This window comes from Saprolegnia parasitica (assembly GCF_000151545.1).
Source record: "Saprolegnia parasitica CBS 223.65 unplaced genomic scaffold supercont2.20, whole genome shotgun sequence".
NCBI classification, from domain to species: domain Eukaryota; phylum Oomycota; class Saprolegniomycetes; order Saprolegniales; family Saprolegniaceae; genus Saprolegnia; species Saprolegnia parasitica.
Window position 1 is genome coordinate 320,227 of NW_012156414.1, and position 27,693 is coordinate 347,919.

Here is a 27,693-nt window from a genome sequence, read left to right on the forward strand (position 1 = left end):
AATCCGGATACGACAGCCGGCGGCCGGCTTCAACTGGAGAACGTCGAAGGAACGCTTGCTCTTGGAGCAGGTCTTGTGGAGCTGACAAGATGACGTTTCTCTCATCTACATGGGTCGCTCGCGGACATTGAATGGTCCAAGCACTGGGAAGCGCCAAAGCACTCGTACAGTGGAGTAGCACTAGACCCAGCAAAGCGCCAATCCGTACAGGCCGACCGCCCTTTCTACTTGAGTGTGCGAGCTGCCGCCCTCGCACGGGTGCCAATGTCGAAGATCGCGCATGGGGAGCAGGACGCGGACCGTGTGGTCGCAGCCTGTTGCCATTTTGGCGCGGTCTTGACATAATGGCCGCAAGCTTTTTATATTGGACGATATGTATTTAAACTGGGGCTTGCGGCCACGTGCAAGACTGTGGTGCGTATCCGGATACTGCATTCCCGACCGACCATGCACCGAGCGACGCCAGGCAGCGCCCGGAAGGGCCGGCGCGAGAGCGGATCGCCGGGCTTCGAGACGCCGCCGCTCATGGTGCGCCAGCGCCTTGCGTCCCAGGACAGCGTTGATCCGCCCTTTCAGCGGACGCTCTTCCGCGACGACGTGAGCGGCGCGTATGGATCGATGCTGGACGACGACGACGACGACGACGACGAGGATGGCGAAGCGTATGATTCCGAAGACGAGCACGAGGCCATGCAGCGCATGGCGAACCGACCACTTGGCAAGAAGCGCTTGCCGTGGTACCGGACCAAGCCATCCATGGTACGCTGGCAAACGCCGTCGACGCGGTACGATGACCTTCGATTGTAGCGCGCAGCAGTGGACGGGCTTGCGCGCGTCATGGAGTATACGTGGCTCTTCTTACCGGGTCTCTGTCTTGCCGTGGCCTTTATCTATCCTCAGTACGCTACCGAGCGTGCTTGTAGATGCGTCATGCGGTGCGCATAGGTACTTGATCCGCGTCGTCCAGTCATCGTCCGGATCGTTAACGTCCCACGGCCACAGCCAAGCCCAAGCCATCTCGAGTATCCAAGTGCATTTAGACGCGATGATCCACGACATGGATGCGCTCAAGAAGGCGCAGCGCGACCAGTCCAGCAAGATGGACGAGCTGCGCTTCCTCCATGAGCAGACCGCCGAGCGCATGCCCGACGCCGAGCGTGTCTCGACCGAATCGTTTCCGTGCTCTGGCGCGGAGCATACGGAAGAAATGGTGTCCAGTGCCGTCCAAAAGACGCTTCGCGACATGGTACGAAGCTTGCATCGTCCGTGTATTCTTGGGCTGATGGATTCTTCCTGCAGACAGCTGACGTCCAGAATATGCTTGGCCCACTCGAGTCGACTATTGCGTCGCTCTCGGGACAAGTGAGCGCCCTTGAAGAAAGCAGTCGCGTTCAGCACACGCGTCTCGTGGCGGCCGAAGGGATTCTTGACGCATTAGCGACCGAGGCCCCTCGACTGGAGGCCGCTGACTACACGGAGGCCCATTTGCAGCTCACGCAAGAAATGGCGCGCTTCAAGACCGATTTGGCGACGTGGATTCGCGAAGAAACGAGTCGCATCTCGAGTGAGATTCGGGCGACCCTTACATCGCGACGTTCCAGTCAAGGTCGCATCGACTATGCCAGCCGTGCAAATGGCGCGCGCGTCGCCATGTACAAGAGGTCCGAAAACCGATCTCACTTCGTATGCTGATGGCACCTAGTGATTTCTTTGGCTCGTGGCTCGAGTCGCTCTTGATGAACTGGATGTCGCCGGCCCCGTACACGTCACCGTCGTACTCGGATTTCCCGCTCTGCTCACTTCTGGGCACATCGTGCCCGCTCACGAGCTCCAACCCCGAGACAACCATCGCGGTGCTCAAGCACTGTCAATATCATGTTGGCTGACCTCTAACCTACAGGACAGCCCCGTTGGTCAATTGCCAACTTGCTGGAGTCTCCAAGGGTCCTCCGGCAAGCTCACAATCCAGTTTCGAGACCCGATTGTGGCCGAGACGGTGCAACTGTACCGCCCCGAGACGGCAAATGACGGTGCTGGAAACAGTAATGCGTCGACAGCACCCAAGATGTTCCAAGTTACGGTACGCAAACCAGAAGAAATGTCTGCATCGACTCAAACTGGTATGACGTAGGGACTCGCGCTTGATCCTGTCCTGCAGCGCGTCCTTTCGGTCGACTTGGGCACGTTCGAGTTTGCGGCTGACGGTCCATCGACGCAAGAGTTTGCGCTGAGTGCCCTCGTACGACTCCGATATATTCATGTACTCGGGCTGACGAGGGCTGTGCATTTCTTAGGCTTCGCGGACCCCGATTGACGGCGTCACACTGCACGTGCTCTCCAACTATGGCCACGACAAGTATACGTGTCTCTATCGCATTGGCGTGTTTGGTCAAAAGCTCTAATTCCATCACATTTGCCCTCGTCGTCTCGCCTTCGTAACGCAAGGGTGGCAGGCCTGCTCATTCTCCAAAGGACGCTAGCAATCCTAAGAAAGATGCAGCGCCACATGAGCAAGACCACATTCAAGTTGTTGAATGGGGTAATTTAGCGATTTAAATGTTGGCCAGTGCACAACCGCTGTCATTTATGTATTTCTCTATTTTGCATACCATCGGTTCAACTGCCAGTAAAACACAATTGATCAACAAAACGGCCGACCGCTACATGGGCGGTGGTTCGTCGACGCGCCACCGGGAGAGCGCGTATACGATCACATGCACCTCCAACAATCAGAGTGCGGCCGCCATCGACTGGCTCGGTGCACTGTCGATGACCTCGCTTCCTATCCGTCCTCACCGTGTCGTAGGCAGAGCGCTCAAGGTCAAAGGCGCGCTGAGTCTCAATGTCTTTCGCATCGAAACGATCGTGGGCACGGGCTTCGTCGGGTCGGTCGCGACAGCCCAGCACAAGGCGTCAAAAAAGTACTTTGCTCTCAAGAGTGTCTACAAGTCCGACGCGGTCGCGAAGAAGATGGTGACAAGTCTTTTCCGGGAGAAGCAAGCGCTTCGGGACCTAGGCGGGATCCCTGGCGTCGTCCAGAGCTTTGGGACGCTCCAGACACGAGACCAAGTGATTTTCGTGCTCGAATATGTCCCTGGCGGCGAGCTCTTTCACTGGTACATCCCACTGCTCTCGATGGTGCACAGTGGAGATGTATGACATGAGGCTGCACGAGTACCGCGCCTTTTCCGATATGGAGGCCAAGTTTTACGCTGCCGAGCTGCTCGTGTGCTTGGAGCGCATTCATGCAGAAGACTATGTCTACCGAGACCTCAAGCCGGAGAATGTCCTCTTGGACGCTTCCGGGCATCTCAAGCTCGTGGACTTTGGCTTTTCAAAACCGCACATGACGCTTGAGACGCGAACGTACACGAGTCTCGGGACGCCGCAGTACCTTGCGCCTGAGCAGCTCAAGCCCCAAGGTGGCTACACCCGCGCGGTCGACTGGTGGGCGCTTGGCTGCGTCGTTTTTGAGCTCCTCGTCGGGCGCACGCCGTTTTACAAGGGCCGAGGCGACTCGCCATTTGAGATTTACACGCGCGTGGTCCAGGGCTCGTTTTCTTGCCCAAAGACCATCTCAAAAGACGCCAAAGGTGGTTTCTATGCATTGGAATTTCAGGACCAGCCATTAATTGCGCGTAGATTTCATTTCGCAGCTCTTGCGACCCGAGCGCAGCCGCCGCCTCGTGGACCCAAGCATCATGCGCGCGCATCCGTGGTTTACATCGATCGTCTGGGCGGACGTCGAGGCGCACCAGATCCTACCACCGATCATACCCTCGCTACATCGGCCAGGCGATGTGACGTGCTTTGATGCGCCGTCGGTCCCCGCGCGCGACCCGCGATCCGTGCAATGTACAGCCGCCATGGACGATGCTTTTGTCGAATTTTAGCACCAAGGTTAGGGTTGTACAGTAGAATGAGGTGTGGGCTACGACAATAGGTGAGCCACACCAATAATGGCAGACTCTTTGTCGACACATAAGAATAAAGTGGGATTTATGCTTCGAGTGATACATGACAGCATGCTACAACAGCAACGGTGTCGACTCAGACGCGACTTGATTTTCGTGGTCTTCGTCGTAGACGATGCGCCACTCGCAGCAGAAGAGTCGCATGAGGTCGTGGGACACAGCGGCCGAGAACTCGGTCACGATGAGCGAGAAGAGCACGAGAAAGACATGCTGACTGCCGGCGATCCATGCCTCCTCTTCGGAAGAGAGCGCAACACCGCCGTATGTTTCGATGAGAGACACGAAGAGCGCGACGTCGCTGGGACCGGGCTGGAAGATGCTGATCAACGTGCTTAGCAACAAGATAGGGCCCAGCGTAAAGAAGACGGTTGCGACAATGGGCTTGAGCGACACAAAGTAGAGAACTGCAAGGTACACTTCGAACGACGCTTTCGAGTGCGCGATGGTGTACTTGAGGCGCAGGTCGACGCCGGCCATCGCGCTGCTGTCGTCCTCGTTGCGCTCGAGCTGAAAGTACTCGTGCACGACGAGGTCGGTGGTCGCAGCGTGCTTGATGCTGTGGGGAATGGTAATGTCAACCTCGCTCGAGTTCTCTTCGAGGCCAAACTTGAGTGTCGTGAGCGCGTAAAACGAGAGATGCGAGAGCACCGAGCCGAGCACGAGGACGAGGCTGAGTGTCGAGAGAGCCCAGTTGAACGGATGGAAGACGAGGTTCCGAATTGTGGACCAGCGAAAGGGGTGCTCGAAGCGCCACGAGAGCGTCTTGAGGTCCCGCGGCAGGCGGAAGCGGCTGATCATCGACACCATCTTCTTCTTCTCCAAGTCGTGTTGGCAGCGACATTGCCATAGGCGACTGGATTCTACGGACGCGCCACGTGATTGGGTAAAGCCAATCAACTGCGGTGTTTTGATTGGATGTATGAATGATCAAGCGCATGCTGATTGGCTCGTGCCAACATCGACATGGGGATCGCAATTTGTTGTCTCGATGACGGATTCGCGACTCTGTTTCGGAGGAAAGATAAAAGAAACAAGGACACGGCATGCACGCCACATTGTGTACTTGACGTGCTTACTTGCGTGGATCTAGTCTATCGATGGGTCGCCCAGTACTTGTCGTGCGACTTGGTGTGCTTCTCGAGCTTCTTCATCAGCTTCTTGCGCGCCGTCTTGGTCAACTCGACACCGTGCTCATCCTGCGTTGGCACGCCCTGCAGCGTATGCTTAGCGTAGTGCACTTTATCACGAGACGATGTACCTCGTCGTCAAACGCGCGGAACTGGCCCGCAAATTGATTCGAGCGCCGGAAAAAGTCGGCCGGTGCAATCTGCATCTCGGCCTCGAACGCAGCTTGCTTGGCTGCCAACTGGGTCTTTACCGGGTCTTCCGGCGCAGCGTCGGCCTCGATCATGGCCTGCGCCTTCCAGTGCGACGTCCCCGGCGCCACGTCATCGATTTGAATGCCGAGTGGCGGCAACGTCTCGTTCCTATCCCACGCAGCATACATTTTTATACCCGCTGCATGCAGACAGCACTACCGAAGCTGGTCACAAAGAGCCAGAATTGCTTGGCTTTGCGGGTCCTTGGGGTTGGCCAACGCGACTTGGCGCACGCGGGCGCGGAAGGCTGTGAACTCGTCAAGAATGTTCTCGGCGTGCGCAAGACCAGCACCCGCGTCCGAGGCAGCAACCGGTGCCGCAAGCGCAATTGACGAAAAGCCCGTGAGCGACTTGTCAAGGCCGAAGAGGTGTAGCGTCTCGAGGACGTAGGCGGCCAGTCGGCAAACGACCTCGATCGAAATCTTGCGGGCTTGGACCTCACGGTGCACGAGCGAGATGAGCTGCGTCAATTGCATGAGGACTGCCGGCGTGTCAAAGTCGTTGCGCAAGGCGCGGTCGACCTCGACCTTGGCTTCGGCCAGCGCTGTGAGGAGCACATCGTCGGGCGTCTCGAGGCGGCGGTGGGGCGTCGACGCCTTTGTGAGACCGACGACCGCCTGGAAGAAAGACGTGAAACGCTGCAAGAGGACGTTGGCGTCGCGCATCCGGTCCTCCGAAAAGTGCACGTTCGTGTTGTACTTGTACTGGAGGCAAAAGAGGCGGAAGGCATCCGACGACGACCCCGGCGCACTCAGAAAATCTTGGATCGAGATGAAATTCTTGAGCGACTTGGACATTTTCAGACCCTTGATGTACAAGTGCCCGAAATGAATAAAGTGCTTGCACCACGTATGTCCTATCGACATGCGCTTGATGAGACGACGTCCGCGACACACGAGATACCGGCGGAATTATGGTGGTAGCCGTCGCACTGCGCGACTTCGTTGTTGTGGTGCGGAAAGCAGAGGTCAATGCCACCCGAATGCACGTCGATTGAGCCACCGAGCACGTGGTGCGTCATGGCCGAGCACTCAATGTGCCACCCTGGGCGGCCGCGGCCGTACCGCGAGTCCCACCCGGGCTCATCCGCTGTCTTGGACCGCTTCCAGAGAGCAAAGTCCCGCACGTTGCGCTTCTCGCTGCCAATGCCCGAGTCATCGGCGGCAGCAGCGTCGCTGGCTTCGGTCGCGGCGTTGGGGCGAGTTTGCCGTACTCGGCGCCGAGCGCGACCGTGTCAAAGTACACGCCGTCAGACGTCGTGTAGGCAAAGCCATTGGCCTCGAGCGTCTCGATGTACGCGAGGATCTCGGGAATGTGCTCGCTCACACGCGTGATGGCAGAGGCCCGCAAGACGTTGAGTGACGCAAGGTCGGCCAAGAAAGCGGCTTCGTGGTGGCGTGCGACCGCCTCCATGGGCTTGCCTTCGCGGAGCGACGTGGCAATGATCTTATCGTCAACGTCGGTCATGCCCATGACCAAGTTGATATCATGGCGAAAGTAGCCTGTCAAGACGCGCCGCAGGATGTCCTGGCTCACGTAGCTGCGCGCATGGCCGAGGTGGGCGCTGTCGTAGACCGTTGGCCCGCATACGTACCACTTGAGCGGGCCCGAGGAAGCTACCGGAAGCGCCTCGACCTTGCCCGAGAGCGAGTTGAGCGCTGTGATTGGGCGTGAAGCGGACGAGAGGAGCCGCCGGCCCGTCGTCGCCCGCCGAAATTGCGCGAGGATTCGCATGGTTTCTAAATGCTTGATTTTTGGCCACTCCAAGTGCGCTGTATTATATTACACGCATTGCAATAGAATCTACAAGATATCATTTATGCGTCGAAGTAAAATTATATAAAATAGTAGCAAATCAGATAGTACTATTCGCATATTTTCCACCAATCCAACGCCGAGGCCGTGGAAGATCGAAGATTGCATCAGAAAGGATGTCGAATGGAAGCCCGAAGGCTGCGAAGGCCATGGACGAGGACGTCGTCCAGGCGATGAAGGCAAGCGACGACGAAGGTCCGCGGAAGAAGACCCTGAACGACGAGGCGCCAAAGACGACGGCTCCGGAGGCCCGGCGCAAGTCAATGATCCCGAAGCGCGGTCCTCCGGGCGCTACGGCGTCGCCCAGCACGTCCGGCAAGGAAGATGGACCGAAGCCGTGGAAGAAGCCAGCTGCAAAAGGCGCCGGAGCTAGCTCTGCAACGACATCTGGGAAGGAAGACGGTCCGAAACCCTGGAAGAAGAAGCCCGCAAGAGGACCAACCGAGTCTCCCGCCATGTCCGAGGCCGACGATGTTGTCGTTGTTGCCAAGAAGCCGGTGGAAAAAGCTGCTACGACAGAGTCTCCTGCGGCCTCGGGCAAGGAAGACGGCCCGAAACCATGGAAAAAGAAGGCAGCAGGACCACCGACCGACGCCGAGGCCGCCGATGTCGTTGTCGCAGCCAAGAAGCCTGTAGCGAAGGCTGCTCCGACGGAGTCTTCTGCGGCCTCGGGTGAGGTAGAAGACCCGAAACCTTGGAAGAAACCCGGTACGAAGGGTGCAACGGCGGACGCTCCAATGTCCGAGACGGACGACGTCGTTCAAGTGGCCAAGAAGCCCAATACAAAGCCAGCAACCACCGACTCGCCGGCAACGTCTGGTAAAGAAGACAGCAAGAAACCGTGGAAGAAGCCCCCGACCAAGAAGCTTGCGTCGGAGCCGCCGACCGCCGACGTAGATGCCCCAAAAGACCAGAGTAGTAGTGCCAACAGCGGCGACGTGACGGTGCTGGCGCCAAAGAAGAAAACTCCAGCTACGGAGGCACTTGGAGAGCAAGCGTCTGCAAGAGCAACAGTCGAGTCCAGCGTCGTGGCTGCAGGTATGGCGGCGTCGTACTTGTACGTAGAGGAGATAAGGCTAATGACCTCGTAGATGCCAAACCACCAAAAGAAAGAAGCGCCCAAGCCCCCGAGGTGTCTGTCGTGGTAGCAAAGGACGCGTCGGCGCGCACAAAGCTAGAAAATAGCCTAAACGGTGACGACATGAGCACATCCAGTCCTGGCAACAGCGCGGTGCCGGTGCAAGGAGGGGATGCAAGTCGTCCGACCACGTCTGCAGCCGTACGGGCCAGCCCCGATCCCGCAGCCGCTGGGAGGGATGCAACGGTGCCAACCACGGCACCCGTAGCCACCGCAATTGCCGTGGCGACATCACCCAAGAAGTCACCATCGAGGAAGAAGAAGGCGACCGCATCGCCAGCCAAGTCCAAGGCGTCACCCTCCAAGAAGCAGGCCAGTTCGATGCGCGATGACGCTCCAAAACGCCGCCCGCCGCGAAAAGCCGCGCCGCGACCACCGCCGTCCAATGGCTCGAGCACCGACGACGGTGACGCGTCCCTGCGGCAGCCGATTCCAAAGCCGTTTCGGGCCTCTGTACCCCGCTCCAAGCGAAAAAGTGGCTCCGAGCTCTGGCTGGAGCGCGAGAAAGCTTTCGAGCATTTTCGGTCGGAGAACATCGTCATGCCTGTGCCTGAAGGACCCGTCGCGCCGACGCGCGTGAGCAAAACGTCGGCGTACTGCATCGATTTGCATATGGTCAAAAACTGGCCGCTCACGGAGAAGCTCCAGCAAGCAAGGCTCGAGTACGGCCTTCAAGTGACCTTCTTTCACTCGGTGACGCGGCGCTTCTTTGGCAACACGTGGCGCAGTCCCGAAGTGTCTGCGAACGCGCTCGCTGACGTGAGCTTCCAAATGAGCGTCTGCTTTCTCACAGACGTCGTTGACCCCAACTGCGTCGCCATCGTTGAACTCATTGCGCACGAGAAGAGCACGAGCTCGGCCTCGCTCACGGCCACGTCGCACGGCTGCGGCTGGTGCATCCTCCCGCTCTTTGGCCAAAAGATGCTGCCAACAACGACCGAGGCGCAGTCGGTCAACATCTTTATGGGCAGTCCGCGCAACCTCTGGGTTGTCGCTCAGGCCGAGTGGCAGGGACAGGCTAAAGTACCGGGTGGCAAATTTCTGTACCACATCCGGCCGTACGACCCGCTTCTCAAAGCGTATGCGCTGGTGCGGAAGAACGAGATGATCTCAGGAATCGACCGCGTCCCGGGGTTGAAAGATTTGTCACTGGTGGGTATTTTGCCCTCTAAATTGGACCTCTCGCGCGTCAAGCTTCCGCGCGAGATCTGCACGGCCGAAGAGTTTGCCGTCACTGTCGCCACGTCCAGCGTCTTTGTCCATTTACGGGAAAACCTCGAGCGCAACCTCGTTGCGCGCCTCGCCAAGACGCGACGCGCCTTGTACCCGATCGTGGAGAGCATGGACGGCGTCGTCACGTCCCGTGTGCTCAAGGTCGCGCTGCACAACGGTCGGTGCTTTCGCACGCGCCAGCACACGGTGCCGCTCAAGGCCGAGAACGGGTCGAATACGCTCTCGGCGGTCCAGCACAGCGTCAAGCTCAAGGGCTACACGCTGAGCTCGTTGGTCGCGATCGTACTTGTGCTGCAATTCACCGTGCAGTTCCGCCTCGTGTGGCCCAAGAACGCAAAACCCAAGAGTGAGAAGGAGCCGCTGCCGACCGAAGACGTTGTCGTCGTGACCATGGGCGCGCGGGCCATTGTACCCAGCGACGGTAAAAAATTCTACTACCACGACAAGAGCACGCCGACGCTACAAGAGACGAATCAAGCCGACGATCTCATGCTGCACATTGAGCTCAAGAGCGGGACGTATGCGCGGCCGTACTCGGACAACGTCTTGTACACGTCACCGTCGTGGCCCAATAGCGTCAAAGAAGGCAAGCTGGAAGAGACCTTTGCGTCCGTGGACGTCGAAGTGCTCGTCGAAGGCGCGTCCCTAAGCTCGTCGGACGAAGAGGACAACGCTGACGCATCCGAGAACGAAGTCGAGAAACCCGATACGTGGGCCGACGACCTTGTCGACAAGGCGGCGCGGGATGCGGCGCTCTCACAAGCGCTCCAAACGACCATGAACCCGACACCAAAGGCCGCACGACCCCTGTACGACCAACACGTGGGCGTCGAGCCGCATTTGACAACCATTGTGTCGGACGACGTGGCGCCAGCGCACGAGCTCAGCCGCGCGTCCAAGGCACTTTTGACACGCCATGGTATGTACGACGATGGCGCACCGACGTCGCCACACGGCCAGCCGGTGCGAGCGCCGAAACTCACAACGTCGATTGCGGACGAGCTCGCCGACAATCTCAATTTGCTCGAAATTCAGTTTCAGTTTGCCGCCTTCCGCCCGGCCGCCGATCGACCCGTGCCCATGTCGGTCCACTTTGTGTTTCAGTTTTATACGTTTGAACCAACGAAAACGGACCGTCTCGTCCTCGCGGCAACGCACAGCGCGGCAACGTACCTCCTCTGCCGCCAGGACGGCGCCAAAACCAAGCCGGCCCAAGCCCTCGCGTTTACAGTGCACACAACACGGCACTCGATGCTTGAGCCGAGGGCGTTTGCCGAGTACCTCCAACGCAAATCTCTGATCGTCGACGTCTACGATGGCGACAGTCTGCTTCCGCTGGGTGCGATGTCGATCCCGCTAAACGCGCTTCTGCGCCAGGGACAAAAAGTCAAGAAGCACCATGCCGAGTATCCGGTGCAGACGCTGCCGACAGAAGACTGCGTCGTCAAAGCCACGATCGGGTCCGTACAAGTGCTCATGAGTAACTTTGCGTCAGCCTCGACGCCGTGCCCGCGCAACCTTGTCGTGCCCAACGCTATGGACAGCGACATCAACTGGCGGCTCGCGGCGGGCGCTATAGGCGACAGTGTGCCCGGGGAGCCGCGGCACCGAGTACGCGCGCGGCCGCTTGCCGACTCGAACCAAGAACTACGCGAGCTTCTCATCAAGGAGCAGTTTTATGCACCGACGGGGAGCACCAAGGCAACGTCTCGGCGCCCAGCGACGTCCAGCGACGGGGCGTCGCTGACGCGCGACGAGCTCGACTTGCTCTGTACTCGCTTTGCAACGCAGGCGACACGAACCAACCGGCTCGACGCAAACGCACTGCTGGCGCTCATCTCGTTGCAGCCATCCATGAAGCCGCATTCGAACGCGTCGCGCCGTGCTGACACGCAGCAGTTTCTCGACCAGCTCCGTGCTGTCTTTCTGCAGGCCCATGCCCAAGGCCTTCGCTTCAAGAGCATGTTTGAGTTTCTGGATGCCAACGGTGACGGGTTTGTGACACCGGCCGAGTTTGTCAAGGGCCTTCGGCAGCTCGGACCGCTCTTTGCGTCGCTGCCGTCAGCGGCCGTCCAAGCTTGTGTGTCTTACTTTGACACGAACGGCGACGGGCTCGTCAACTACAAGGAATTTCTCACGTTTGTGCACCAAGCGTGCTGTATCGACCTCCGGGACGAGCTGCGGCAAGTGATTCTGCGCGGCCTCGAGAAAGGCCTCGATGTGCCGTCGATCTTTCGGCATTTGGACGCGTCGGGCGACGGGACACTCTCGTACGTCGAATTTGAGACGGCGCTCGCCCAGCTCAGCTTTCAAGTGTCGGACCGACCAATGTTTGAGACATTTTGCAAGCAACTCGATGCCGATGGCGACGGTAGCATCTCGTACATGGAATTTATCACGTCCATGGGGCTCGTGCTGCAAGCCCAGGACGCCCTCGTGTCGATTCTACAGCAAATTCTTCAGCGCACGGTGGCCAACAACATTGATGTTGGAGACCTCTTCCACCACGTGGATACGGACGGGTCGGGCACGGTCTCGTACGACGAGCTCCGAGCGCTCATCCGAGAAATGGACGTCAACACACAGCTGAGCGACGCCCTGCTCCAAGAACTGATAGGTCGCATCGACAAGGATAAGAGCGGAACGATCGAAGTCGCCGAGTTCATGGCGTTTGTGGGCCTCGCGTACGACCCCGCGGTCACGGTCCAGCGCCGCCTCGAGCGCATCTTGACCAAAGCGGCGGCCGCCGGAGTCAGTGTCGCCGATGCGTTTCGTCAATTCGATAAGGACCACAGCGGTAGCGTCACGCCCAAAGAGTTTCAAGCCGCGTTGGCGAGTCTTCAGTGCCCCATCTCGGATGGCGACCTCAAGCGCGTGATGCGCAAGCTGGATGGCGACGGCGACGGGTCCGTCTCGTACAAGGAGCTACTCTTCTTTTGCTTTGGCGACCAGTCGGCCGCGATTGTTGCCTCCCCGATTGAAGCCCAGCTCAAGGTGCTCTTTGACGCGGCGGCGGCCAAGGGCCTGGACCTCCTGCAGTGCTTTGCGCATTTCGACAAGGACGGCAGCAACCACGTGTCGGCGTCCGAGTTTGCGTCGGCGCTCACCGAATTGGGATTTGACGGACTCGAGCACGACGTCATCGCTGCGATCGTGACGCACCTCGACAAGGATGGCGACGGACAAATTGCCCTTAATGAGTTTGTCGCGCTAGCGACGCCGCGGACCCAGCGAACGATGCGAGAAAACAACCGACCGCACAGGCGGCTCCGGACGATGCTGACCAAGGCGATGGCCAGCGGCATCGACGTCCACGGCGCCTTTGCGCATTTTGACGTAGCGCACACAGGTGCCGTCTCGTACGCCGACTTTGAGACGGCACTGCGGCAGCTCGGCGGCACGCACAAGTGGAGCGCGGCCGACATGGCCGACATTCTGTCGCATTTGGATGCAGACAAGTCGCAGACCATCTCGCTGCATGAGTTTGGAACGTTTCTCGGCAAGACCGTGTCGCTGGAGACGCGCTTTCGGTCGCTCATCGCCAAAGCCACGGGCGAAGGCGTGCCATTGGACCAATCGTTCGCCCATTTCGACTCGGCCGGTCATGGGTTTTTAACGCCCGCCATGTTCCACGATGGTCTGGTCCGACTCAACTTTGGCGACGCAAATGGCGACGAGGCTGGCCGACTCTTTGCTGCCATGAACGCGAGCCAAACGGGCGAGGTGACGTTGGCCGAGTTTAAGGCGTTTTTAGGCGGCGCGTCCGATGCAGGCCCGGCCGTAATCCCGCTACCACCGATGGAGAAGCTACGCGAGCTCTTTGGTCGGGCGAGCGCAAAAGGCGTCGACGTGCAGCACGCTTTTGCCCATTTCGACAAGGACGGCAACGGCTCGATAAGCCACGCAGAATTCGACCAAGCGATTGCAGAGCTTGGGTTTACATCGCTCAGCGCTGCCGACGTCGCCAGCATCCGAGCCACCCTTGACAAGGACAATAGTGGGTCCATCTCGCTGGCTGAGTTCAAAGTTGTGTACCCGCCAGGAGCAACAACGTCGGACGTTGCACAGCCGTCAACGACCAGCGTGTCCCCACTGGACGCGCTGCAAACGCTCTTGTGCAAGGCCCAAGCTCAAGGCGTCGACATTGCAGCATCCTTTGGTCACTTTGACAAGGACGGGAACGGCCAAATCTCCCACGCAGAGTTCGACAGCGCCATGTCCGAGCTCGGGTTCACAGCGTTCAGTGCCTCGGACCTTGCGGCCATTCGGCGTCACCTGGACAAGGACAGCAGCGGGTCGATTTCGATTGCAGAATTCAAGTCCCTCTACGGTGCCTCGACAACCCCCGAGTCGTCGCCCTTGGAGAAGCTTCAGACGCTACTGCGTCGCGCGCAAGCGCAAGGCGTCGATGCGGCAATGTCGTTTGCCCACTTTGACAAGGACGGAGACGGCGGTATTACGTACGCTGAATTCGCGCCCGCGCTGCGTGAGCTGGGCTTTACCGATTTGACAGCCAGCGACATCGACCAGCTACAGAAGGCCCTCGACAAAGACGGCAGTGGCATCATCACCCTCGCTGAGTTTTCAAAGCTGTACGCACCGACACCGCTCGACGCTCTCAAAGCGCTTTTGGCCCGTGCCAGCGACCAAGGCATTCGAATTGATGAGGCGTTTGCCCATTTCGACACTGACGGTGACGGCGTCCTCACAAACGAAGAGTTCACCTCCGGCCTTCAGAGCCTTGGCTTGGGCCCGCTCTCGGATGGCGACATCAAGGGCATCCTCGTCGCGCTGGACAAGGACGGCAGTGGCTCGATCGCGCTGAACGAGTTTCGCGCCTTGTATCCTGCAAAGCCGTCAGCTCGAACGCCGCCAAGCAAGCCGTCGTCGGCGCGCCGCGTGACAGCGACGTCGGATCTTGCAACATTGCTACAACCGGTGCAGACCAAGGCCATCGAAGCGCTCAGCGCAGTGCACGCAGAGAGCGTACCTCAAGCGGCCTTTGAGTCCGTCCTCTTGTCTCTGGGCGTTGAAGGTGTCACAACAGAGCTCTTGGTGGCGGCAGGTGCAATGCTCGGGCCCTCTGGTATCATTATGGTTGCGGATTTCCGCAACCTCTGGGGTCTCGATGAGAACGCCAAGACGTCGGCACGATCGGAAGCGTCTTCGCCAACTGCCGCAAATCCCGCTGTTGCCAAGTTTAGGCGCGGGATCGAAGTGGCGACAGCCCGAGGCGTCGACATACGTCGGGTCTTTACTGCTTTGGACGTCGACAACACGGGGTCGCTCGCATATGCGGAGCTCGACACGGGCCTGCTTGAGCTCGAAATGAACGACATGACGAACGACGACGTGATGGCGTTTCGAGCGGCGCTGGATCCGTCTCAGTCAGGACGCATTTCACTTGCGGCACTATGGAGCTCCGACGCTACCGTTGTGCAGCAAGCACAGGCCGTCGCAGCCCCCCTAGCTGCTAAAACAATCGACGCCATCAAGCAGCTGCTTTTGCAGGCCAAAGAAAGCGGTGTCAACATCGACAATGCGTTTGCTGCCTACGACAAGGAAGGCAGCGGCGCGATATCGCGGGCGGACTTTGATGCGGGGTTGCAAACCCTCGCCCTCACCGACTTGACACCGGATGACGCCGTGCTGCTTGGCAACCACGTAGAGAAGGACGGATCGATCTCGCTTGTCGAGCTCAAGAAACTGTACACAAAGCCCCGGTTGGTCAAAACACTGTGCCTTGGCAGTCTCAGGCAAGCCGTGGCAAAAGCCGCCACCCAAGTCAGCCGCAACAGCGACAGGCGGCAGCGAGGTCACGCTAGCGTCGTCGGACACGGTGGGTGGCACCGACGTCAAGCCTCGAGGGACACCCGTGACGTCAGCGCGTACGTTGAAGCCCAAGGCGTCGGCTAGGGCGATGACCGTCAAGGAGCCGCCACCAGCCGTCGCAGCGCTCTCGAACTTACTTCTGAGAGCCCTGGCGGAAGGTATCGACGTTGGACAGGCGTTCAATCATTTCGACAAGGACAGCAATGGCAAGATCACGCTCGCAGAGTTTGACCAAGGCATATCTGCGCTGGGCTTGGACAAGCAGCTCAGCAGCGACGACATTGCGCAGATCCGGACGTGGCTCGACGCCGACGGCAGCGGTGCGATTGTGTTGAGCGAGTTCCAAGCGCTCTATACCACGACTGTACAGCAAGCAAAGCCGACAACGCGCTCCGAAGTTGTTTCACCCACCACCGCCCAGCCAGGCGGTGTGCAGAAGAGCCAGTCGATTCCACGACTCAACTTGGCCAAGGCCAAACCTGCGCTCGAAAAACAAACATCCGACCCAGTCCTTGCATCGGCCAAGCAGGCCACGCCAACGCCAACGGCATCGGCGACGCGGCCCGCACCGCAGCAAAAAAAGTCCACGGCTACACTGGCGCCGGCATCTTTTGAACCAAAAGACATCAAACGAACCATTTCAACACCAAAGCCTGGTCCGGCACCCGAGATTTCTGGCAAGCCGATGACGACAGAGACGGGTGCCTCCAAGCCGCCACCAGTGACATCGATGGAACGTAGCAGTGAGATACCAAGGTGCAAGGACCAACCCACAGCGAGCGTCGAGTACCGGTTCAGTGCCGAGCCCAATGTGCGCCTCGTGGAAATGAAGCTGCGGAAAGCAGCCATTGCGGCGGCGGCCCGTGGTGTCCGCGCGCCGGCTCTCTTGACCAAGTACGCAGAGGGCAAGAGTGACGAGATTCTACGCGTTCGCTTCGTCGAGTTTCTCATGGAGCTCGGGCTCTCGCTGGTCGACGATCTCGGGTCCGCGGGGTATGTCGCGGACGCGCCATCGCTCATGCACGACAAGGTGTACGCGCGGCAGCTCGAGCGTCTCCGCATGTACAAGCGGCAGCAACAGCAGCAGACGACCCGCGCCCAGCGTGACCTGGTCGACGCCGCGTCGCTTGCCAACCACGGCCGTCAGCACGACGTCGCCTCTGGCCGCGCGACTGTCGACGCCTACTTGGCGCAGAAGCACAAGATGCTTCAAATCGTCCAGTACTACCGCGACGGCCACAAGAAGGCTCTGATTCAAGCGCTGTTGAAAGATCACGTGACGACGACGGTGCACATTTATGCGATGTTTGGCTCGATGCTCTTCTTGGAGCTCCCCGTCCGCAACCCGTACGGGCACGCAGAGCGCTTCCGCATCGAGTGGGCCGACGCCGAGCTCCAATTGGTGACGGACGCGGCCGAGTGGTCCTACTACCGCGATCACGTCCCCCGTGCCGTGGACATTCCTAACGCACCGAGCACACCTGTCGAGCGCGACATGGTCGACAGCCTCCACGAGCTGCTCCTTGACGGCGGTGACTACGTCGCGCTGCCCTTTCGCTTTCTCTCGCTCGCACTGCGATCGCACGAGCGCACGATCCCGATATCGATCAAAAGCGTTGCTCACGGGCATACGATCGCCGTGATCCAGCTGCACGTGCACGCCGCGCCCTGTGTCGTGCACCGAACGTATCGATTCCAGCACTTTTCGCTTGCGATTTTGCGGCGCTGTCTCAAGTGGGTGCCGCCGGCGACCAATGACGACAGCGACAACAATCGAGCCGAGTTGGGCGTGGAGAAATTCGTCATGTGCCCCGATGCCAATGTGGTCGTCGAGACGCGGCCCATTGAGGTACGTACCAGGTTGCAGGTTGACAATGACAACAAGGGGGCTTGCGATAGCGGCCCTACGCGCCGCAAGAGATTTACATTAAGTACCGCGTCGGGGACTACCCGAGTCTCGGCGTCTTCTACTTGCTTTTGTACGACGACATGTACCACGCGCGCCTCCACGAGATCTGGCGCATCCAGATTCAGTCCATGATGCGGTATGCACATGTACTGGAAAGCGAGATGGGATTCCATTCTCTTCAGACTCGACTTGCACGCCACGATGGGCCAAGGCGTGCAGAACGAACTCATCATCAAAGGCGACGCGATGCCACGACGCGTCTCGTGCTTCAGCTCGCACCCCAACGAGCTCCAGGTAGAGCGTGTCGTCCTGATTAGCTCCATGTCTGATGTCGGATTTCTAGTTTAACCCAAGTGGCATCTTCCAGCTCATTCCGCATGCGTTCAACCGCATTGAGGTGCGGTTTGCGACCATGCAAGTATGCGCCAAGCAGATTGTCGTTCACGTCGTTGGTAAGAAAATAGCACGAACACAAAGCAACCAATTGCTGCGTAGACGTGGATAGCCGCGATCTTGTCGGGGCGTGGCTCCTCAACACAACAGTGAGCGAGCCGGTCGTGACCAAGGTCTTTGACGTGACGCTCCCAACGGGCGTGCCCGTTCTCAAGGTACCGTGCTTCGATGCTGCAGGACAATATGTGTTGAATTACCTCGTAGAAAATATCTTATCGGAATCCGTGGGACGAAGACCGGAACTTTGTTTTGCGGAGCAACGACGCTAGCATCATGAAGCCGCGCGAGCCTCGGCTGCAGCTCCGTGGGAACGGCGACGGGTACCTTCGACTGGCGTTCGCACCGCACTCGCTGCCGTGCTCCAAGAAGGTCTACCTCTTCATCAACGACCACCAGGACCAAAACGAAGAGTGTCTTCTCTTCCACCTCACGTGGTCCGACTCCGTCTCCAGTACCATGTAGTAGAGTGTTAAAAGTGCCAGAACTGGGTTAGAGCGTTAGTGATTTCGATGTTGCGAGCGTCTGCAGGCGCGCAACGTCTGCTGGCGTCAGATCCTCTTCGCACTCGAGCAACGAGACGAGCCATTCCATCGTATTGGACGGCACGCTGCTCTGAAAAGCTTCGGAAAGGGCAGGCAAGACCGTGGGCATGCCATGGGGAGGGAAGTCAAGTGCGAGGTTGGTCACACTCGTAAAGATGCCTTGCGACACCAGCGCGAGAAGCGCCAAGCGGTCCGTACCAGCGCTCTGGAGCTGCAGCTCAAGCGCCGTCTTGCGGGCAGTGAGGACCGCGCGTTCCTTTTTCCGATCGCACTTGCGCAGCGGCATGTTGAGGGCATCAGCGAGGACGGCCATGTGCCGCACAAACTCGCTGACGGATTTGTCGTCGCCCGTCGCAAGCGCCCACATCGTCGCCATCGCCGACGCAAACGAAGTGCTTTTTTGCAGCGCTGTCAGGTTTTCCGGACTGAGCTGCGTCAAGCGAGGCAGCGGCGTTTTGTGGCGCTCGGGCACGAAGGGCGCGACACCGACCAAGTCGATGACTTCGTAGGCTTCTTGCACAAACGATAAAACGAGGTTGCACAGATCCAGCGCCGTCGTCTCCAAGAGAAGGGCTTCGACGCACGCGATTGATGCCGTCTTGCGCACGACCGTGACGAGCTTGTGCCAGCCTTTGGACAAACAAAGCAGCTGGACGTACAGCGCGTCGAAGCGGTCTTCAAAGATGCTGTCGAGTTCCTGCTTGGTGGACGACCCGCCCCGATGAATCGCCGACAGCGCCTTGGTGGCAGCGGCTTCGTACAAAGCACGTGGTCGCAGCTCGGCGACGAGCCCAGCGACAAAAGCGTCGTCTTCTGCACACTCGTCGAACCACGTCATCACGAGCTCTGCCATGGCCGCAGTCGACGGTACGCCACTCGACGCGTGATCGTCATCGTCGTCATCGTCATGCGCGGGAAGCTTACTCTTGGTGGATTTCGTCTTGGCATCGAGCTTGCGTCCTTGGGTCTTGCGCCGCACTGTCTCCGCCGCCAGACCCGCTGCTTGCACCGCCGCGTGCTCGGCAAACTTGTCGCGCACTGCGCTCAGGAAGCCCCGACTTGCCACGTACACGGAGGCGATCGCGACGGCCGGCGCGTGCTTGCGCGTCGAGAGGCTCGTCGTTTGCGCCAAAAGCTCGGCCACACTGCGATCCGGCAGCGCCGGCGGCAACACCGATCGCGCGTCGACCCACGAGTCTTCAGTGCAGGCAGCGTCGATAGCGCCGTCAAGGGTCGTGAGGAACGCTTCGGCAACAACAACGTCAGCGAGCCCGACCGCATGCGGGAAGCTGCGCTTGACAAACTCGAGGGGCCGCGCGACGTGGAGCTGGGAGGCCATTGCATGAAAGAGGTATCCGTTCGCAGCAAAGAAAGCATCGACGCTCTCTCGCTGGACGTCCAAGAAAATCGTGGGAACATACTCGCGCCCGCGGAGCGAGCCTCGAAGCACGTGCCTCGCGATGAGGTCGGTCACGGTATCGGTAACGAGTCGCTCGTCCATACCTGTCGCCGCGACGATCTAGACATATGTGCATGAGGTTTTCGGCGTCTGGCCTAAAAAAACGCCTCGGGGATCGCTGTCGGGCGCGTGACGCCAGAAAACGACCCGCGGATCTGGGCGACTTGTCGTTCGACGTACGCTTCCGTGTACAAGCTGTTGCCTTTGGCATGCGCGTGGATGAGTGTGCCGAGGCGCGGGGTGATGACAGACATCATAAAGTCGACGGGGAACCCATACTGCTGCGCCAAATCGCCGATCGTCACCTACCAGCATCAATGAGCATGCATGAGGTGAGCGCAGGTAGCGTATGTACATGGCCATGTTCCTGGAGGACTTCGTTCATGTCCTCCATGATGCCATCAAGGTACCAGTCCGTGAATACCTCGTCGCCCATCATGGTGACGCGGTCTCGCCCGACGCTCTCGGAGGCGAGGTCTGCGCACGCCTTCTCGACATACGCCATGTCGACGTTGGTCGTCGCACAGAGGTCGCCAATCGAGACGCGGCCCATGTGGTTGAGCAGCGCGTCGGCCACCTCGTGGCGCAGCTGGCGGGCGTGAGCATGGCGTTGGCGCTGCGCGTGAAGATGACGTCGAGCTTCCCGAGCTGCTGCATCTTGAGGACGAGGTCGACGACGTGGCGCTCGGAGAGCTTGAGATTCCCATCCTTGGTCTCTTGGACGGCCGCGAGCTGGCGCTGGAGCGCTCGGATTTCGTCCATCGTCGTTGAATGGAGATTCATCGGATTGGCTAAAAAGACGAATGCTTTTGACCAATGGAATGGCGTGTTTGATATCTTTGTTGAAACGCCGCGCACCCTTTCGGCGACTGTTTCGTATCTCGAAAGATACGCGCCGCCAGCTCTTCAACTATTGCAATCGGTTCGAACCCATGCGAGTATACTGCGATGCAATGAAGCGTATCTTGTTGTTTCTCGCTCGTCGACTCTTGAGACAGCAGCGCCCACGAGCTCATTTTACATTTGGCACTCGGTCCGCGACAACAGCATGGGCAACAACAACTCGTCCCCGCCGCCCCCGCCGCCCGCACCGACGGCCCCGCCGACCCCTGCGCTGACTCTGACGTCGGGCGCGACGCTCTTGACGCAAACGACGAGCCAAGGCAACGACCCGATGCGCTTGGACTGTGGCAGCCCGACACTGCAGATTTCGCGCGTTATCTTCGCCTCGTACGGCACGCCCAGCGGCAGTGGCCTCGGCGCGAAGTTCGGCACGTGCTTCTCCGGGGTGTCGCAAAAGGTTGTCACGAGCGCATGCGCCGGTTTGCAGGCGTGCAACGTGGCCGTCAACAACGGGTATATGACATATTGTCTTTGATCCTATGACATGTGTAGCTCAAACTTATGCTAGCAACTTTGGCGGCGACCCATGCCCGGGCACAGCTAAGCGCTTGACGGTTACCGCGGAGTGCACGGCCGCCCCACATACCAGACGTGGGCCCATGTGGCCGAGCACGAGACGCTGAACCTCAAATGCGCGAATGGCTATGTCATTGCGAGTGTCGACTATGCATCGTACGGTCTGCCCACAGCGGCCTACACCAACGGGTGGTGCCATGCTGCGTCGAGTGTCAACGTCTTGACTCAACTCTGCGTCGGCCAAGCGTCCTGCGCTGTCCCGGCCAAGAATGCTCTCTTTGTTGACCCTTGCGTCGGCACCTTCAAGGCGCTCGCGGCCAAGGTCACGTGCAAGCAGGGCACGGCGCCGGACGAAATCTGGACGCCGTTCGTGCCCCCGAGCTGCACGCTGTAGTGTCGTTTACCCCGATGACGTTCCACCAAGTTGAGAAACCGCGACGTCACTGTCTTTTATCGTAATACAGAATTGCTTTCTGCGTCGCTACGCAGGAAGCGTCGACTCCAAATAGGCCAAGTAAGCACTTGAAATGGCATGGTCACTGGTTGGCATAGCTGTTGCCATCGCTTCATCCGAGGGTCGCCGCATTGCGGCTGTGAGCTCCCTAGACCAGAGCAGCCATTATAAAGCCAAACGGTCGAGGTGTCCGTACGTTTGAGTGGGCATGGCTGTGAACCGAAGAAGATCGAGGATGTCGATGACAAAGCTCTGCCGCTCGCTCGCGTCTGCATGCCCGAGAAGGGCGACCAATTGCGGCATGTGGCTTCGCATGAGCCATTTTGCTTGCACAATAAACTTGCTTGCAATGGCGGTCTACCTTGCCTCGATGAGCATGTATCTTTCCAAGCCATCCCGTACCAAAAGCTGAAGAAGCAGTGCTGCGAGTGCAGTCACGTCGTCAGAGCTCACTGCGTCGAGGCTCCACGTCAGGCTACTCACGAGGCGTTGTAGTACGGACTTATAGTCCCGTTTCCAGCGCCCGCCCGATGCCTTGAAGAGTCCGAGCGCCTTGACGCACGGAAGTAGAGCCATGCAAAGCGCTCGAACGAGGTCTGTCCGAGGCGGGAGCTCGCCCAACTCGAGGCGACGGAAGATGGCAGCATACAAGCGAAAGAGGCGGCCGCAGCGATGCCATGCCGTGGGCTCCTCCAAGGCCGTACTTGCATCGAAACGTCGGGTGGCTGCGGCGACGAGCCTACCACCATTTGCATTAGCGTCCGTTCCAACAGCCCAAAACCGCACCAAAGAGTTTGCACGAGATCGAACACAAACAAAGGGTCGCCGAGTGCCACGAGCGGCAGCGCACAGGTGAGTCGCAGCGACCGCAGGAAAGGCGAAAGGACGTCCGAGAGAGATGACGGTTTGTCGTGAAGCATTGCGATGCTACAGTCGCGCAGGATATGAAAGACGAAGACACTCGCCGCCGTGCCATCGACCGGTACAACGCTGTGAGCCAAACGCGACGTCGCTGAATCATCCAGTGGGCGCGTCTCGTCGCAGGCAGGCGGCGCTGTCGCACGAGAGAAGGGCGTCGCGAGCTCGAGCGTTTTGTCATAGAGACTCTGGTGAACATCCTCGAGGTCGTCCGGTCCCAACGATGAGGTTGCGTGTGGGAAAAGCAGCGATGGTGGCGCCATGGGCGCGGCATAAGACCAGAGCACCCACTCCGTTCCTGCGTTGACCGCCGAGAGCACCAATGGACGCATCTCCGGGTACCTACTCCAAGTGCTCCTCAGCAAACCTACTCTCAGGTGCGCAGCAAGCAGCTTTGAGAGGGTCGTACAAAGGTGCATAGTGAGCAATGACAGCGAGACGCGCCACGATTGCCGATGCCGGCGCGGTACCGAGCGCGCTTGGAAGCGTCTCGAGCAGCTGCTGCAGAACGCTGCGGACGTCATGCGACGACGTCGCGTCTTTGGACTCTTGCAAGACACGGGCCCAGACGCGGAACGCAACATTGGCCTCTGCGTCCGAATGAGGTCCGGCGAGAGCGCTGATGCACACGTCGAGGAGCGTCGTATTCTACGTGATAAGACGGGCGACTGTTTCAATGGAGCTTGATAGAGGTGATACGAACGCTGAGTGTCAAGGACCAAGGATACGCTGGCTGGTGCAGCAGTACCACAAGAAGGCGCCAGAGCTCGAGACAGCTTTCTGTGCTCGGGGGCGTGCAGAAGAGAAATCGCACGGTCGTCGATGCGAGTGTCGCCAAGTCGTCTCCGACGGTCACGCGGGTCTGGTATGGCGCTGGCGGATCCACAAGAAATTGTAGGATCTCGCACACGCCGGCCAAGGCCCTCGCAGGCAGCGACGCACTGGCGTTTGAGAAAAGGGCGACGACGGGCATGTTTGATGCGCCGCGGCAACACAAGTGCACCATGCACAGCAGTGCGGATGCGTCATTGACCGAGAGAGCAGGCGTGGCCGTCGCCATCTGCGTTTCACGTCAGAAAAGTCACCATGGAAGAGGACTTGAACCCACCGCGCGCGAGGTCGTTTGGAAAAGGGCAGTGAGCACAGACGCATCGAAAGACGTCGTTGCCGGGACGAGGGGCGGCAGGTCGTACGCTTGGACGAGCCTCGCCACGCTGTCGAGGCGTTCGGATTGCTTGGTGGGTGCGGAGGATGCAAACCGGTTTAAAATCGTCGTCAAGAGTGTCGCTTCATTCAATTGTGGTCGGTCGCCGCTGGTAATGTAGCTGCCCAGCATCGCAGCAAGCGACCACCACGGCTCGTCGGGCACAAAAGGAAGAAGCAGCAGTCCCCACACGTTGGTCAATGGAGGCCACGCAGGAAGCACCGACGTCGACGCCGCGGTGCCAAGCACTTCGAGAAAGCTCTTGCCCTGGACGTTGGCTGCGAACGGCAGAGGCGATGGCCACCGCATGGGGCAAAGTAGACCCGCGGCCGATATGTCGTTCCCAGCTTCCGTTTCGAGGCGTGTGAGCCACGAGGCGAGCAGTGCGGGCGCTTGCTCGCTGTATGAGAGGTGCGGCGAAAGCACCCAAAGGTACAAGTAAAAGCACACGTTGGACTCGACGCACGTGCTCCACGGCGAGACAAGCTGTAGTGCCGTGCTAGCGTCGGCAACCTCGGTCAGTAGAGTACTGCGGGCCTCTGGAGTGGGCGCCAAGGCGAGGGTTTCGACGGCCAAGACTAGGATTGCCTCTCGTAGAGGCGCCACTGCATCAGACGCACTTTTCTCCACCGACTTGGTCATCTATGGGAGGATGCATCCGATATTCAAGGCGAGGAAGAGGCTGCGGTGTACGGGCCAGAGGTTCGAGAGACCAGAAAACAGCAACGCGCAAACTCTTTTGTCTTGGACCGAGCCTTGGTTGATGGCACGCGCGACAGTGTAGAATACTCGAGCCACGCAGACCTACTCCAATGCCAAGTTGGTTCGGTGGCGGAAAGCCTGAGGAACTTGCTACCACCAACTCCGGGCGTGAAGCGACGGCGGGCTGCGTTACGTGGCGTCTTAGCTCCTCGAGAAGCGCTTCGCAGGTAGTCTACTCGACCCGTTTCAATAGTTTGGTAGAAAGGAACATACCAGTGCCTGTACAAAAGGCGCACTGATGCTAAACGCGCCGAGAAGGGCGAGAAGACTCGTGTTCTCTGCGCGGAGTCCCGCTTGGAGCCCTGGAAGCAGCTTGTGCCGCAGAAGAGCTTGCATCTTGGTGTCATCCGCCCACTGCGCCGCAGAGTCGAGAGACACGGGCGCGGCCTTGGCGACGAGCGCCACGTACTTCTTCGCAGCTGCCTCCATCGTTGGGAATGGCTATCAATAGGACCATAAGATGTGATTGGCGAAAACGATTATGTCGATGGAAAACTGCAGTCGGTAGCTCTAGGTTGACATTGCGCTACATACCCGTTGCAAGTGCATACGTCAGCACTGGATATTCGCATCTCGACTCTCGCTACGCCAGGACATGTCAGAGGTAGTGCGGTGACGCGTTCATGCCCACGAGCCTGAGCGCACGCTCCCAGCGCTTGGCTTCCACGATTGTTTTCATCGCGGGGCGTCAAACGACTGTAGCGCAGATCGGCGCAGCTCTGGTGCAGTCAGCAGACGTCAATCGACTGTACATGATGCAGCAGGAAGAGTACGCATCTCGAGGTACTCGGGGGCGCTTTAGCTTCGAGACTTAGAGCCCGCGTTGTTTGCTCGCAACACGACTCGCGCTCTTACGAGAGAGATGGGTTGCAGACGAAGCGCGCGCGTGAGGATTGTATCAAGCACCTCTACCACGCCGTTTGATTGGCTACTGCTGGACGAGCGCAGCGATGCCATTGGCTACAAAATGCGGCCGATGTCCACTCCTTGGTTGATTTTGCAAGATGAGCGACATGGAAGAGCAGGGCGTGTTTCTGAGCATGGGCGACGTCGCGCAGCCGCCGGCGCAGGAGACGCCGATGGACACGACCGAGTGCGACGGCGTGCCCTGCGAGGTGGTCGACCCGGCGACGCTCGGCGCCATCGAGCGCAACCTCGGCTACGTGCCCACGAACCTCATCACGGTCGCAGCGTTCCACGAGAGCGACGAGCACGGCCACGAGCCCGCGGTCCTCATGCTCTACCCACTGCGCAACTGCATGGACGCATACAAGAAGCACGAGCGCGCGTACATTGAGCCGTTCCCAACGACGTTCTGGCTCGCGTCCACGGAGCTCAAGGAAAAGGTGTCGGTGCTCGAAGGCATGGGGTTTGTTGAAGTCTTCACCGAACGGTTAACATCCAACCCCGAGTACCTCGAGGTCCGTACTCTTTTCCCTGTACAGTCGATTGATTCCACTGACGTAGGCCATGGCGATGGCGCACCAGAGCTACGCCGATTTGCGCTACGACCTTCTGACGCCCCGCGATGAAGCCATTGTCGAGGCCAAGCGCTGGGAGCGTGCGCTCAAGCACGTGGGCATTGCCGGCATTCGCAACCGCGCGTCCGTCAAGTGCCTCCACACGCACTACGCCCACTACCTCGCGACCAAGAACAACCTTGTCGGCGCCTGGGTGCAAGAAGCGCTGGACGACCTCGCCGTGCAGGCAGCGTAGAGTGATTAGACAAACGTGTTTCGGTATCTATTCCAGTGTACCAACGCGACGACGGACCGGCGCATCTACGACTTGGCTTCGACTTCCATCGTGTAGTCGTAGTCGATCGTTGGGATGACCGACTGCAGAAACTTGAGAAAGATAAACATGTACTGGTCGCTGCGAATCTCCTTGCCGCCGGCCATGAGGTTGGCCACGATGCGCTTCATGACGGCGCCGTGCTGGCACGGATGGATCGCCGCGTGCGGAATACCAGGCATGTGCGGGTGCGGGTCGAGCGTCACCGTCTTGTTGGCATAGTCCTAGCACGTATCAATGTCGTTCAGTGGCGTCGTTCATGATTCGCACTCGTACAAGTACCTGCATGATGTCCTGGAGCATGTCGTCGGGCTGGAGCGGCGTGCCGCTCTCCTCGTACCCAAATAGCCACACGCGCGGCGTCCGGTAGTACTTGTCGTACGTGATCGAGAGGTCGTACGTGCGCGTGTACACGAGGTTGCCATCCGCATCGGTCTCGAGCGGCTCGGGCTCGGTCGCCGCAATGTACGTCAGCGCCGCCTCGTCGTCGTCGACGATGTTGTCTGCATCTTCAAACGAGCTCAGATCCGGCACCGCGTCCGTCGCTGACGTGATGTGAAAGTGCTCGTCGACGAGCGCGCTGAGAATGTTGACGCTGCCCGCGGACGGCGCGTCGGCGTCGAGCGAGATGTGCTGCAGCCGCTCGACTTGGTCGTCGTCGAGCGTGCTATTGTTGTTGTTGTGCGTCGCGAGCCAGTCGCTGTCTTCGTCGTCGGCGAGCGCCGTCTCGCCGGCGTAATCTTGCTCGAGCGATGTGACGCGGCGCCGGCAAGGCACGCCCGTCGTGCGCAAAAACTGCTTGTGCGGCGGCAAGTACGCCTTGCGCGCGCCTACGTCGCCGCCCTCCCAGCGCCACGTGGGGCACTTGTAGCAGAGCTGGTCGCCGGCCGCGACGAACTCCTCGGGCGTGAGCACGCCGTCCGCGACAAAGCCCGACTCGGACAGCACCGGCGTGAGGTACTCGCGGACGTTCTGGAAGAGGTTCATGCGGCGACGAAGAAGAGAATGAATCGATTTCGCGACCAGATCTGGATCCGAGAAGCATCAAATGTGAGAGGTTCTCGACCTGTCGCACGTCGAGGCTACGTGCACGCAACTTTAAACAGCTCGAAAAAGACCCCTGCGATTGCATGCGTGCCTGGATCCGCGACGCAAGGCGCGCCAGAATGACGCACACATAGTCAAAAGAAGCTTCGAAACGATGCAGGCGTGCAGTGGTAGTGGCGTGGGCTCCATAACGAACCGAGGTGGCACCGTTGCTGGGTTGTTTGGCTAAATACACGCAACCGTGGCCGACGCCGACGAAGCCGCCGTCGCGATCCAGAGCTGCTTGCGTTCGTGCAACGACACTACGCCATTCTAATACACATGCTGAGCATAGTGTGCTGTCGAGAACCCTATCCTATTA

The 27,693-nt window shown here is 59.3% G+C and overlaps 10 protein-coding genes across 10 annotated transcripts; 5 read left to right on the top strand and 5 right to left on the bottom strand.

Annotated features, from left to right (window-relative positions):
• Nucleotides 1-447: 447 nt before the first annotated feature.
• On the top strand, nucleotides 448-2,423 carry SPRG_06117 (hypothetical protein; the record flags this gene model as incomplete). Its single annotated transcript, XM_012344842.1, has 8 exons — nucleotides 448-759; nucleotides 808-899; nucleotides 946-1,246; nucleotides 1,300-1,661; nucleotides 1,703-1,853; nucleotides 1,901-2,080; nucleotides 2,132-2,239; nucleotides 2,295-2,423. The coding sequence occupies 8 exons, from the start codon at nucleotides 448-450 to the stop codon at nucleotides 2,400-2,402; spliced, it is 1,614 nt and encodes a 537-aa protein (XP_012200232.1). The 3' UTR covers nucleotides 2,403-2,423.
• A 221-nt stretch (nucleotides 2,424-2,644) lies between these two features.
• SPRG_06118 (AGC/PKA protein kinase) lies at nucleotides 2,645-3,893 on the top strand (the record flags this gene model as incomplete). Its single annotated transcript, XM_012344843.1, has 4 exons — nucleotides 2,645-2,758; nucleotides 2,807-3,116; nucleotides 3,166-3,593; nucleotides 3,643-3,893. The coding sequence occupies exons 1-4, from the start codon at nucleotides 2,665-2,667 to the stop codon at nucleotides 3,891-3,893; spliced, it is 1,083 nt and encodes a 360-aa protein (XP_012200233.1). The 5' UTR covers nucleotides 2,645-2,664.
• An 82-nt stretch (nucleotides 3,894-3,975) lies between these two features.
• Nucleotides 3,976-4,797, bottom strand: SPRG_06119 (hypothetical protein). Its single transcript, XM_012344844.1, has one exon. The coding sequence runs from the start codon at nucleotides 4,779-4,781 to the stop codon at nucleotides 4,029-4,031; it is 753 nt and encodes a 250-aa protein (XP_012200234.1). The 5' UTR covers nucleotides 4,782-4,797; the 3' UTR covers nucleotides 3,976-4,028.
• Nucleotides 4,798-5,065: 268 nt separating this feature from the next.
• Nucleotides 5,066-7,087, bottom strand: SPRG_06120 (cysteinyl-tRNA synthetase; the record flags this gene model as incomplete). Its single annotated transcript, XM_012344845.1, has 5 exons — nucleotides 5,066-5,185; nucleotides 5,233-5,461; nucleotides 5,513-6,209; nucleotides 6,257-6,528; nucleotides 6,567-7,087. The coding sequence occupies 5 exons, from the start codon at nucleotides 7,085-7,087 to the stop codon at nucleotides 5,066-5,068; spliced, it is 1,839 nt and encodes a 612-aa protein (XP_012200235.1).
• A 197-nt stretch (nucleotides 7,088-7,284) lies between these two features.
• On the top strand, nucleotides 7,285-18,195 carry SPRG_06121 (hypothetical protein; the record flags this gene model as incomplete). Its single annotated transcript, XM_012344846.1, has 8 exons — nucleotides 7,285-8,206; nucleotides 8,260-15,247; nucleotides 15,456-17,220; nucleotides 17,271-17,416; nucleotides 17,463-17,574; nucleotides 17,624-17,732; nucleotides 17,776-17,888; nucleotides 17,938-18,195. 8 exons carry the CDS (start codon nucleotides 7,285-7,287, stop codon nucleotides 18,193-18,195), a joined length of 10,413 nt encoding a protein of 3,470 aa, XP_012200236.1.
• A 27-nt stretch (nucleotides 18,196-18,222) lies between these two features.
• On the bottom strand, nucleotides 18,223-20,496 carry SPRG_06122 (hypothetical protein; the record flags this gene model as incomplete). The annotated part of the gene is made up of 4 exons (XM_012344847.1): nucleotides 18,223-19,794; nucleotides 19,842-20,039; nucleotides 20,090-20,323; nucleotides 20,368-20,496. 4 exons carry the CDS (start codon nucleotides 20,494-20,496, stop codon nucleotides 18,223-18,225), a joined length of 2,133 nt encoding a protein of 710 aa, XP_012200237.1.
• A 286-nt stretch (nucleotides 20,497-20,782) lies between these two features.
• On the top strand, nucleotides 20,783-21,547 carry SPRG_06123 (hypothetical protein; the record flags this gene model as incomplete). The annotated part of the gene is made up of 3 exons (XM_012344848.1): nucleotides 20,783-21,090; nucleotides 21,146-21,191; nucleotides 21,227-21,547. 3 exons carry the CDS (start codon nucleotides 20,783-20,785, stop codon nucleotides 21,545-21,547), a joined length of 675 nt encoding a protein of 224 aa, XP_012200238.1.
• Nucleotides 21,548-21,634: 87 nt separating this feature from the next.
• On the bottom strand, nucleotides 21,635-25,042 carry SPRG_06124 (hypothetical protein; the record flags this gene model as incomplete). Its single annotated transcript, XM_012344849.1, has 10 exons — nucleotides 21,635-21,755; nucleotides 21,804-21,964; nucleotides 22,010-22,346; nucleotides 22,394-22,867; nucleotides 22,935-23,173; nucleotides 23,229-23,585; nucleotides 23,634-23,730; nucleotides 23,785-24,307; nucleotides 24,728-24,932; nucleotides 25,026-25,042. Coding segments are annotated over 10 exons (2,531 nt in total), but the record flags the coding sequence as incomplete, so codon positions are not given.
• Nucleotides 25,043-25,493: 451 nt separating this feature from the next.
• On the top strand, nucleotides 25,494-26,370 carry SPRG_06125 (hypothetical protein; the record flags this gene model as incomplete). Its single annotated transcript, XM_012344850.1, has 2 exons — nucleotides 25,494-25,912; nucleotides 25,959-26,370. Coding segments are annotated over 2 exons (668 nt in total), but the record flags the coding sequence as incomplete, so codon positions are not given.
• Nucleotides 26,198-27,322, bottom strand: SPRG_06126 (hypothetical protein). Its single transcript, XM_012344851.1, has 2 exons — nucleotides 26,568-27,322; nucleotides 26,198-26,509 (listed from the first exon to the last, which is right to left on the bottom strand). The coding sequence occupies exons 1-2, from the start codon at nucleotides 27,270-27,272 to the stop codon at nucleotides 26,273-26,275; spliced, it is 942 nt and encodes a 313-aa protein (XP_012200241.1). The 5' UTR covers nucleotides 27,273-27,322; the 3' UTR covers nucleotides 26,198-26,272.
• Nucleotides 27,323-27,693: the final 371 nt, after the last annotated feature.